The following is an 11,522-nucleotide window of genomic DNA, read 5'->3' on the forward strand; positions in this document are numbered from 1 at the left end:
TCCCCTCCCCTCCCCTCCCCTCCCCTCCCCTCCCCTCCCCTCCCCTCCCCTCCCCTCCCCTCCCCTCCCCTCCCCTCCCCTCCCACCTGCGCCTGCAGCTCGTCCGCGGACGCCGCCGACGCGTCCGCCTTGTGCTGCGCCGCCGCCAGCAGCGCCGCCGCCTGGGCCTTCTCCGCGGTCAGGCTGCGTGGCGCCGGGGGCAGGCGGGGGCAGGCAGGGGGTTGCAATGTCAAAACATTGGGAACCGCCCCCTTCTCCACGCCCCCTTCACACAAGCCTTGCCGCACAACCCCCCCCCCCCCCATTTGCCAAACACACACCCCCGCGGTACAGTACCCGCTGTTTCCACTGGACGTCGGCACTTCATACTTGTGCTTAAATCACTCCACTCCCCAAGACCGGCAACCACCCCTGGTTCTGGGTCTTAGTTTCTTTGGGACTGGATGAAAGCGACCCCCGACTACCACTTCCTTAACTACGGTAATCACAAATGTAAACCCCCTCCCCCCTATCGCGCTCTGCCCCGCACACCTGGCCCTCAGCGCCAGCTCGTGCTCTCGCAGGCTCTCCAGCTGAGCCACACGCCGCTCGCTGTCCTCGGCCCGGGCGGCGGCGCGGGCGGCGTCGGCGGCGGCCGTGGCCAGCCGCTCCCGCATCTCGTGCGTCTGCGCGCGTGCAACACATGTGCGAACTTGAGGACAATCATAGCCACAGCCATAGCCACAGCCACAGGCCACAAATACAAACACACAAACACAGCCATACATGCAGACACACAGAAACGCAGTCGCGGCGCCGCCGGCGCGTGCGTCTCTGTCGACCGCCCCCCACGACCACCCCCCTAACCCACCCACCTGGACCTGCATGCTTTCACTCAGCGACTTGGCCTCCGCCCGCGTCTTCTCCAGCTCCTCACGAGCCTGCGCCAGCTCCGCCTGCGCCGCCGCCAGCGCCGCCGCCGCCGCCTCGCCGCCGCCGTCCGCCGCCGCCGGCGGCGCCGGCGTGCCGCCGGGCGAGGCGGCGCCGCCGCGGCTGGCTCGGCCGCCGCCGGCTGCTGCAGCTGCCGCTAGCGCCGCCTCCAGCTCGGCGGTTCGGGTGGTGAGCTCGGAGATGCGGGCTGTGGAGCGGGAGGCGGCCTCGGACAGCTCGGTGACCAGGCGGGTCAGGTCCGCCACCTCGGCCCTGAGGAGAGAGGGAGAGGAAGAGCGAAGGGAGGATGTGTTGTTAGGAAACTCGAGGGTTGGAAAACACGAAAATGTGTGTGTATGTGGGCGTGCGTATATACACACGGCATACAGAAGCCAAGCGCTTTCCCCTCTAACCCTTCCCTCTGCCCTCTCCCCCTCCCCCTCCCCCTCTTCCATCCCACTCTCCCCTCCCCCCCTCCCCCTCTCCCCCTCTTCCTCCTCTCCCCCCGCCCGCCCACCTGTAGCTCTGCTCGCGCTGCGCCCACTGCCCCGCCACGTCCGCCGCCACCTCAGCCCGACTGCGCTCGCCCTCGCGGCCCAGCTGCCGCACCAGCGCCAGCAGCCGCCTGCGGAGAGGGGGGGGTTACATTCATGATTTTCTAAGAAGTGAAGGCGTAGCCAGGTACAGGCGGGTGGTGGCGGGGGTGGCCGGTTGTATATACCGCAGTACCGCAATGACACACACACACACACACACACACACACACACACACACACACACACACACACACACACACACATGTGCCCAAACCCCCCACACACATGTGCCCAAACCCCCCACACCCCGTGCCGCACCTGTTCTGCTCCACCAGCTCGTCCAGCGAGCGGTACGTGACCAGCCGCTGACTAATGACGTCGCCCGCGCTCCTCACGCCGCCGCCGCCGCCGCCGCCCGCCACCAGCTGCTCCGCCGTCAGATAGAACCCGCCGGCGCCGTCGGGGCTGCCTGGTCCGGCGGCGCCGCCGCTCAGGCTGCTGCCGCTGCTGGTGCGCGCGATGGGCTTGCCGCTCAGGCGCTGCACCTCCTCCACAAGCGACTTGACCTGCCGGGTGGGGGAGGATAGTTGTGGAGAGGGGTGCGGAGCAGAGAAAGTGAAGGGCCAGCGCGGTGTGTGTGTGTGTGTGTGTGTGGTGGGGCACAGCCGGTCATGGGGAACGGAGCGACGGTGGGGCAGCTTTCCATGCGGCCAAACCAGAGCGATGCATGAAGTGCCGACAGCAGGTGGGATCGGCGGGTAGATGGGACCGAAGTGGGCTACCACGATGTTTGTCGGCGCCAGCTGGACAAACACCATACATTGACCCTCGCACCATACGTCAAACCTGTGATGTACCCACCCCGCTTTGCAGGGACAGCTGTGCCCCCCAAATCAGCATTGAAACACACCGTTGCATGGACAGCTGCACACCCCCAACCCCCCACCCACAGGCACCCACCCTACACACATAACTACCATATGCATACACACACACACACAGCCACGCTACACACATAATCACACACACAAACACACACACACACACAATCACACATGCACACACACGCTCACGCACACGCGCACCTGCTGGCTGAGGTCTCGTATGGTCTGCTCCGCCGCCGCGCGCTCCGCCTCCTTGCGCTCCGCCGCCGCCTGCGCCGCCGCCAGCTGCGAGCCCAGCCGCCGGTTGGACTCCTCCAGGCCGGCAGTGGTGGCCTGTGGGGGCGGGGCGGGGCGTGGGCGTGCGGGGTGCGGGGTTACATTCATAATTATCGTATTTAAGAAGTGAAGGGGTGGGATGGGCTTAATGAAGAAGTTGAGCTGTAGCCAGGCACAGCGGCATTGCAGGGGCGGCGTGCATGTGCATGCGGGGGCGTACGCGGGTCACATTCATAGGGGGCGCAGCGGGGCCGGCAAAGTCTTCGTCCACACGCACACGGCTTGGTGGCCTTGTGGGCCGGATTGCACACCTCCGTGTACACCTCCTCTCCCCTCGCTAGTCAGCCCCGGAGCCTGCCTCCTCTCACGCCCCCGCCTCCTTTCCCTTCCCCCTCTCGCTTGCGTTCGGTTCAGTTTGGGCTGGTGTTTTCAACCCCGCCTCCTCCTCACCATGCTCCGCTCCAGCGCCTCTGCCGCCGCCTCCGCCGCCTCCTGCTGCCGCGCGCTGAAGGCGGACTTGGCCTCCAGGTCAGCAGCCACCTGGGGGGTTACACGCATTAATTTTGGGGCCCGGGATTGTTGCGTACTGGGAATTGCGGAAACGCCCGCCCCATTATTGTCGCGGACTTGCAATGGCAAAAACGCCCTCATGAATACCGGTACTAATGCAACACCCCCGTCATCATGCATGCGCAAGCGCGGATGGCTGCGCATAGCTGACCCTGCCGCCCCCGCGCTTTGTGGGCGGGTTCTGGGTCTTCGTTTCCATGGAATCGGACTTATATTCCCCAAACCGCCTCCCTCCACGCACCTGCTCCATAAAAGCTGTCAGGCGCCGCACCTCGGCCCGCTCCCGGTGCCAAGCGTCTTGCTGCGCAGCAGAGAAAGAGAGGACGCACACACACAGAGACAGGGCATTTTGTTGTTGCTTCTGAACACACGCACACACAGACAGGGCGCGTTGTCGTGTTCAAAAACTGGCGTGACGGCCTGCTTGCCTAGCTAGCAGGAACCAGGACACAATCACGGCCACGAAGTCGGGCACAGCCAGTCCGCCGGTGAACGCGGAATGAGATCATGAGTGCCCCCATGCCATATCTCCATGACTCCCGTGTTCCGTGTCGCTTATCACCAGGTTCCTGGGACTGCCGTTATACCCAGCGTCAAATCTACAGTTCCCACCCAAGCTGCCAGACACACCCAAGCACACACACACACACATACACCCTACAAACACACGCACACACCCTACAAAGACACACACACACGCACACACCCTACAAAGACACACACACACACGCACACCCACCATGTCTGTGTACATGGCCCACACCTCCATCACGCTCTTGCCCTGCAGAGCCCCCTCGCCGCCGCCGCCGCGGAGCGCCGACGCCGGCGTCGACACGTGCGCGCCGCCGGCGCCGCCGCCGCCAGCCGCACCGGCGGCGCCAGCCGCCGCCAGCACCAGCGCCGCGCCGCCGCCGGCGCCAGCCGGAGTCATCACGACGTCGCCAGCGGCGGCGCCGCTGGGGGAGGTGGCGGCGCCGCCGCCGCCGGGTGTCTGCAGGGCGTCCGCGAGCACTGTGACGTCGCCCTGGGCCATGGCGGCGGCGATGTAGGCCTCCAGGCGCTGGACCTGTAGCGGTCGGTGCACGTGAACATGTTTGTGAAGTGTGTGGTGTATACAAGAGTGTGAGACAGCAAGGAAGGAGGACGAAGGAAGGAGGTAGAGCAGGAGAGAGGAAGGGGAGCACCAGAAGGGAGGGCATCGACGCCGTGTGACAAGGTGCGCCGGCAAACAAACCCTATGTGCAATAGCGCCCCTGCCGGCCAGCCCAAACACGCTGCCCCACCACGCCTCCCTGCCGCACACACCCCTTGCTTCTTAACATACTTGGGATTCAGGCACAAACCACCTCCCCCCCCCCACGCCCTCCGCCCGCACCTGCGCCCGGTGCCTGGCCGCCGCCGCGTCCGCCGCCGCCTGCAGCTGCTCCATCTTGGCGGCGCTCTCCTCCGCCAGGCCGCCCAGCACAGCCAGCTCGCGCCGCAAATCCGTCACCTGATGAGCACCAGGAAAAGGAGGAGGAGGTGAGGGAGGAGGAGCAGAGAAGGAGGAGGTGGTGGAGGAGGAGGAGGAGGAGGAGGAGGAGGAGGAGGAGGGGGGAGCAGGAAAGGAGGAGGCGCAGCGGGCACGCATAGCCGTCCATGCAATACGGCGTGGTTGGCTCTCTGGAGGAGGCCTCTCTGCCTCAAACTCTCTGCCCGTGTTCTAGAGTGAGGCTCCGAAGGCAGCTCTCCCCCACGTACCCCCCATGTGCCAAACAACCAACACCCTACCCCCAAACCCTACTACTTCTCTGTATCAATGCTTGGAACCCACCCCCTTTTGCACCCCCGCTGCCGCTACCTGCTGCCGCAGCCCGGCCGCCTCCGCCTCCGCCGCCTCGCGTGCCGCCTGGTGCTGCGAGCCCAAGTGCTGGTACTCGTTGACCTGGGGTGGGGAGGCAGGGGGGCAGGATGGGGCGCGGAGGCAGGGGCAGGGAGGGGCAGGAGGGCAACGGCAGGGAGGCGTGTTACAAGGGCGCGTGCGCGTGTGTGTGGGCGGCACGCAACCAGGTACAAGAGGTACAGTTGCAGATGGCTGGGAAGAGGCGGTATTGCAACGGGCACACAGGTACACACACACACACACACACACACACACACACACACACACACACACACACACACACACACACACAAGCACACACAAGCACACACAAGCACACACAAGCACACGCACCTGGTGCGACCAGTGCTCGTCGGCGTCCACTTTGGCCTTTTCCAGCTCCTGCACCTGCCTGCGGGAGGTGGAGGATGTGGGTGTGTTGTGGATATGTTATGCTTCCGATGGTGTGAAGTGGTGACCGTTGGGTGTTTAACGAGGGAAAGATGACTTTTTGAACATGTCACATCAATCAAAGCCGGACAACAAAAGCAACACACACACACACGCAGTCGGTGGGCGGGCTCTCGTTTCGTTTTTAACACGCATACCATACATACACACACAAAACACACTCAACACACACAGCCCACTCGAGACACACACACACATACACACACACACATTGTATGTATATAAGCGAAAACAATCGGAAAGCCCTGCCTCACCTGCGCGCGTCCCTCAGGAACCCCTCCACCTCCCGCAGCTGCGCCTCCAGCTGCGCCCGGCCCGTCTCGCCGATCTGGGCCGCGTGTGTGAGCGCCGACACGCGGTCGCGCAGAGACAGCAGCTCGCCCGCCGTCTTCCTGTCGGGTTGAAGGGGGTTACATTCATGATTATTTAAGAAGTGAAGGCGTAGCCAGGTACAGTAGCATAGTAGACGAGTTGGTGTGTGGGAGAGGGGGTGTGGGAGTTGGGGGGGGATAAGGGCAGAGGCCGATAAGACCCGGACTGCTCTGCTCTTCTCTGTCTGCCTCCCTGTCTTGCGTATACAGCCTTCCCCTCTAGCCCCGCCTCCCCTCCACCATCCAGAGCCCTTCGCTCCCCATCCCCCCTTCCACCACCTTCCCCCTCCTCCTCCCCATCCCCCTCCTCCTCCTCCTCCTCCTCCCCCTCCTCCTCCACTCCAACTCCTCCTCCTCCCCCTCCTCCTCCTCCCCACCCTCCTCCACTCCCCCTCTTCCCCCTCCTCGCGCACCCCACCTCCTGTCCTCCAGGTAGGAGTCGTTGGCGGCGTTGAGCTGCTCCTGCAGCAGCGCCACCTTGCTCTCCAGGAACTTCTTGTCCTGCGCGCGTCACACGGCACCGCCGTAACGGTATGGGTGTTGTTTCATGATCAGGTCAGGCATGGTGGGGTTTGTGGATGCAGGGCACCGAGACTGCAGCGTGAAAGAGCGGTTGCAATACCTACCCCCTCCAGGCAGGCCGCACTCGCTGGCATCTGCAAACATCGCCACATCCCACACCTGCACCGCCCCCTCCCACACCCTGCCACCGCCACCGCCACTGCTAGCCACCCATCTACCCATTCCGCTCTTTGCGCTCTGCATATCGTGATCTCCTCTCCGGTGTTTCTTTCTCATTGGGCATGGGGAAAACAACCCGCCCACCCGCCCGCTTCCACGCACCCACCCAGTTCCCCCCACTTCCACGCACCTGGTCGTACTGCGTCTGCAACAGCTCCAGCTGCCGCTTGCTGTCCACGCCACTCAGCGACTCCTGCGCGTTTGTGCGTGTTTGTAGGCATGCAGTACATGACCGGGGGAGGGGCTCTTCCAGGCATGACTACGGTAGTTTAGACGACGGCGAGGCGACGGTGATGATGAACATGGAGGCACTGGAAGTCGGGAAGCCCCATCCCCATCCCCGACCAAACACGCGCCACCATTCGCCGCTCCAAACCCCCAACTCCTCCCGCTCCGCGCACGCCCCCGCACCTGCAACGCCCCCAATGGACACATACACACACATACGTACACCCATACCCGAAACAAAAACACACCCACACCCGTACCGGCCAACGTGCTGTCCTGAACCCACCGCCCCCTCCGTGCGCACGCCCGCCCGCCTCCGCACCTGCATCGCCCTCAGCGCCTCCGCCAGCTCGCCCTTCTGCCGCGACAGCGACGCCACCTCCTCGTCCCGCGCCGCCAGCACCGCCCGCAGGCTGTCCGCCGCCGCCGCCGTGTTGGCGCGCTGCTCCGCCGCCGCCGCCAGCGCTGCCTGCGGCACAGAGGTGGGGTGGGTGGGGGGTTGAGCAGAGGTGGCGTCGGGCGTGCAGAAGGCAAAACGTAAATGAGGTGCGGTGACGTCAAGTATGGAGTTGAGAGTTTAGAATTGAAATTTTTACCAATGGCGCCAGTGGCGCAACCCGTTCGCTGCTGCCCTGCCATGCGTATGGGACGTGCATACTAGGTACTGTATAGCATAAGTCCGGTTCAAACACACAGCAACGAGCTCCGCCCTACCGACGAAAGGCCACGTGGGGACTCACGTCACTCAACCAGGAACACCCCCCCAATTGTGGACGGCCAACCCTGCCCCCTCTATGCCGGCGCACACCTGCAGCTCCTCCACCGCGCGCTGCCGGCCGCGCAGTTCGGCGGCGGTGCGTGCCAGATCCTCTTGCACCTGGGGTGGGGCAGAGGGCAAGAAGGGTTGCCTCTGCTCTTTGCTGTCCTGCGGCCGCCGAAAAGCTTGCAACAGCCGAGGACCTATCCACACGGCATCCGGACACCCGTGCCAGGAACCAGGGCATGCGGTACACGCACGCACGCTCCCACCCACCTTGCTGTGCTGCTCCGCATCCTGCTCCAGCTTCGCCACCCGCTCCTGCAGCTTGCCCTTCTCCGCCTCCCAGCGCTCCTCATCTTGCCGGAAGCGCTGCAAAGCGGTACAGGGGCAAGGGGGCACGCCACTCAAGGCTGGCAGAGGCCACTGGGCGCACGACCTGGCCAGTGCACAATTGTGGGCACGTTCAGGTTGGCCACCTACCTGGGCAGCGAGAGTGTAAGACATTTCATTTGCCTCAATCTGCAGGGCATGTGCGATTTGCGGTGAAAAGTTTAGGAGCGCCAAAAATCTCGGGTTTCGATCTCTCGCGCCTTCTCCTTGCCTGCGCATTCGCAGCTTGGAGCGCCTGCTCCAGCTCCGAGGCGCGACGCTCAGCCTCCGACTCCTCCATTCCTCTGAAGCTCGCCCGGTCAGAGCGGGACCGGTCCGCAGTGGCCCTAGGAAGTCAACCTAGATAATGTTACAATCAGATTTTATGCATATTGTAAAGCAGCTTGCTTTAAGTACGTAGCTCCGTTTGGAACTGCCAGGGTGGACGGAGTTATGCCTACGCGACCCCTAGCTGACAGCCTTAATCTGGAGCAGGCACTGTCCGCTTCAACGGTAAAGGAGTCTATAAAGCAATGCGGCTCACATAAAAGTGGCGGGCTACTCCTTCATGCAATGCCACGCAGCACGCCTCGCTCACCTCCTTGCTGCCTGCCACGGCCTGCCCAGCCCTGCTTGCGCCTCCGCAGCCCTGCACTCTGGCCCTTGCGCCCAGTTGCGACGCCACCCTCAGGCAGACATGTGATCCAGACAATCTGAGGACATGGTCTTGGGGAGATTGAGAGACTCAGGCTATGGCCGCTATGCACTGCACGCAGCGGACTGGCACTGCAAGAACACACAAGTCTGTCTGCCCACTCTATCTGCCCCGCTGCCCGCTCCTGCCAGCTCCAGCTAGGGTGCACTGAGGCCGTGACCAGCGCCCGTCGCCCTGTCCCGGCCCTCACAGGGACAGGTGCAGCCCAATTCGTAATAACTCTCAGTCACGCTTGCCCCAAAGCGTATGGTATTAGCGCGCGGAACGCGTGTACAAATCGTGGGGACCTGGAGCAGTGCAGCGGTGGGCCTTCGTGGGCCCTCCACAGCCCCAAGCACGGCCGCCACTTGAAGACGGCGGCTTTAAGATCCGAGGCGTGAGTTCGTGCGCCCTCACGGCCTCTCCGGCACGCCCCTGGGGTCCAGAGCAGGGTGTTCGTTCTCCACGTCACTGGCTCGTGAACTGCGTCAGCAGCAGGTCCCTCTTGTAACCAATGCAATCTCTCCGGCTCTCCCAGCGTGTGACGATACGGTATGCGACCAAGAGAGAGCACCCCAGGCTGAGCGCTTCAGGGGCAGCGCCCCAGACATCATGCCGCGTCGGCGCGTCCCACGCAAGTTTTCTCAATCCAGCCAGGTCGATGCAGGCGGTGCCAGCACGCGTAGGCGGATCTTCAAGTTAAGAGTGGAGCCGAAAACCCATCCTACAACTGCTGGTGCGGTGCAGCTCCGGTTCCAAAATCCAAATGGCACCCGATCGTAAGAGTCTCAAACGACCCTGCGACAGACGCTGTCTAGCCTCTGCACGGCTGCAGCCCGGCCTTCCTATGGTCTGCTCGCCCAGTGCCCCCGACCACCCAGTGCTGCGTGATGACGGTACACAGCGTCCCAGCCCCGCATGGGCTGAGCTCAGCTGCGGTTCCCTTGGTGGTTCAGACCCTTGACCAAGTACCCCGTCCCTCAGCATGCCCTTGAGCTGCCTTGAGTGGCCCCCACATGTAGCGAAGGCGTGAGACCCAGAGACGATTCATTTGTCATTTCTTGCCGTTACACAGTCGTCTTCAGTTCCTCCTGCGGTCCGGCGTCACTGGTGGGAGTGTGTCTCCCCAACTTCCGTGTCACTGTTCGTCCTCCACCGTAATCCGCTAGGGCGTGGCTAGCTGGAGGCTGCGATGGCCCACCTTCCAGCCTCACCAACTTTCTATCACTCAACCGCGCGTCTAGGTCAATAAATTAGAGGAGTGAACCAGATTACGTCGATCTGATCATCAAGTTAATCGCGCGACAGCCTGACCAATCATCAGGCACGGTTGGTCAGAATGTTCCTATGGAGTATGCTATCGCCGGCGGTGAGGCACGGCCGGCACGCGGCGAGCCGCCGCCATGCCACTAGTTTTATCGACGTCACCATTTGCTATGGCCCCACAGTGTTCCACCGCTCACAGCGTCTCGCGCCTGCAACTACTACCCCTGTCCCGGATCGTTCGGTACATTGCCTCCCCCACGCACCCAAATAGTGCGCCTGCCTATGCTGCTTGCACATACACATACACACACGCGCACGCCGGCAACTCAGTGGATCGCCTTGCGCGCTGCACATATACGCACGCACACGCTCACACGTCACGCACGCACACACAAGCTACGAGCTAAGCCACACGCGGAGCCGAGGCGGCCCGCGGTGTGAGCTTTTACCCGAACTTGACCATGGGCGTCGTGAGCGTGGCCACCGGCATGTCGCCCATGGTGCAGCACTGCCCGCTCTTGCCGTTGAGCACGTAGTTGCACACGCTGTACGAGCCGACCTTGTAGCCGCACACGTCGGTGCCGTTGAACCGGTCGTTCAGCGTGATGACCCAGTTGCCGGTGCCCACGCGGTTGCCGGGCACGGTGGCGTCCACGTACGAGCCGCCCGCGTCCTTCTTGACGGCGTAGGTGACGGCGGCGCCGTTCAGCGCGACCTGCGCCACCTTGGCGGCGGCGGCGTCGGTGATGTAAATCTTAACGCCGTTCAGAGCCGCCATGTTGGAGCAGTCGGGCAGGCCCTCCATGGGGCCAATGGCGTTGGTCACGGCCTGGCTGGTCAGCGAGAAGGCCACAGACGAGGTGCGCACGCCCACTAGGCTGCTGGTGTTGACGTAGGACAGGCGGAAGGGCGAGTCCGACAGGCGGGGGTTGCAGGTGCCCTTGATCTTCTCCGAGCAGAAGGACACCACGCCCTCGGGGCAGCAGCCGGCGGTGCGCTCGTCGGGGGGCAGCACGACGGCCGGGTTGCCGGGCTGCGTCTGCCAGCCGTTGACCCAGTAGTCGCAGGCGGGCAGGGTGGGCTCGTACTGGCTGGGGCGGCAGGGCATCTTGGTCACGTCGGCCCAGTCGGACTGCGCAAAGCCGATCTCAAAGGTGTAGAAGGTGTTGGTGGGCATGTCGGAGGTGTGCAGCATGGTGGGCAGCGTCATGGCCAGGCCGAACTCGGCGGTCTGCGTGAAGCGCACGTCAAGCTCATTGCCGTCGTAGGTGTAGACCTTGACGCTCTTGACCAGGCCGGCGTAAACGGGGTCCAGGGCCAGGGAGACGCCGTCCAGGGCCTGGTTGCAGCAGTCGCCGGGGCGGTAGGTGATGGGCGAGCACTTGGCGTCGGGGTTCACGGAAAGGGTGAAGATGAAAACGTTGTCGCTGCCGATGGCGGTCGACTCCTGGAAGCGGAAGCGCCAGCGGCTGTGGTTGTCAATGAGCGGGCTCAGGCAGTCGCAGGGAGACATGGGGGGCTTGGCGGGGAAGGGGGGCAGAGGAGGAGGGGGAGGGGGAGGAGGAGGCGGGGGAGGGGGAGGAGGG

At 63.8% G+C, this 11,522-nt stretch overlaps 2 protein-coding genes across 3 annotated transcripts in view; both read right to left on the bottom strand.

Annotated features, from left to right (window-relative positions):
- CHLRE_11g468356v5 (uncharacterized protein) overlaps positions 1 to 8,485 on the bottom strand; it is a 22,806-nt gene extending 14,321 nt beyond the window's left edge. For both annotated transcript variants that reach the window (XM_043067567.1, XM_043067566.1), the window contains exons 1-20: positions 8,209 to 8,485; positions 8,088 to 8,126; positions 7,881 to 7,976; positions 7,656 to 7,724; positions 7,170 to 7,316; positions 6,750 to 6,812; positions 6,297 to 6,379; positions 5,762 to 5,899; positions 5,391 to 5,448; positions 5,016 to 5,099; positions 4,551 to 4,667; positions 3,915 to 4,241; positions 3,417 to 3,476; positions 3,056 to 3,145; positions 2,531 to 2,662; positions 1,764 to 2,011; positions 1,427 to 1,534; positions 855 to 1,182; positions 532 to 665; positions 87 to 183 (exon numbers count right to left, since the gene is read on the bottom strand). In XM_043067567.1, the coding sequence (XP_042919572.1) occupies positions 87 to 183; positions 532 to 665; positions 855 to 1,182; positions 1,427 to 1,534; positions 1,764 to 2,011; positions 2,531 to 2,662; positions 3,056 to 3,145; positions 3,417 to 3,476; positions 3,915 to 4,241; positions 4,551 to 4,667; positions 5,016 to 5,099; positions 5,391 to 5,448; positions 5,762 to 5,899; positions 6,297 to 6,379; positions 6,750 to 6,812; positions 7,170 to 7,316; positions 7,656 to 7,724; positions 7,881 to 7,976; positions 8,088 to 8,126; positions 8,209 to 8,277 (2,487 nt within the window). In that variant the 5' untranslated portion in view covers positions 8,278 to 8,485. The remainder of the gene's footprint in view (positions 1 to 86; positions 184 to 531; positions 666 to 854; positions 1,183 to 1,426; positions 1,535 to 1,763; positions 2,012 to 2,530; positions 2,663 to 3,055; positions 3,146 to 3,416; positions 3,477 to 3,914; positions 4,242 to 4,550; positions 4,668 to 5,015; positions 5,100 to 5,390; positions 5,449 to 5,761; positions 5,900 to 6,296; positions 6,380 to 6,749; positions 6,813 to 7,169; positions 7,317 to 7,655; positions 7,725 to 7,880; positions 7,977 to 8,087; positions 8,127 to 8,208) is intronic.
- A 1,240-nt stretch (positions 8,486 to 9,725) lies between these two features.
- CHLRE_11g468359v5 (uncharacterized protein) overlaps positions 9,726 to 11,522 on the bottom strand; it is a 3,590-nt gene continuing 1,793 nt past the window's right edge. The window contains exon 5 of the mRNA XM_043067568.1: positions 9,726 to 11,522. This exon is cut by the window's right edge and continues 109 nt beyond it. Within this exon, the coding sequence (XP_042919573.1) occupies positions 10,382 to 11,522 (1,141 nt within the window). The 3' untranslated portion in view covers positions 9,726 to 10,381.

Source organism: Chlamydomonas reinhardtii, chromosome 11, assembly GCF_000002595.2.
Source record: "Chlamydomonas reinhardtii strain CC-503 cw92 mt+ chromosome 11, whole genome shotgun sequence".
NCBI lineage: Eukaryota > Viridiplantae > Chlorophyta > Chlorophyceae > Chlamydomonadales > Chlamydomonadaceae > Chlamydomonas > Chlamydomonas reinhardtii.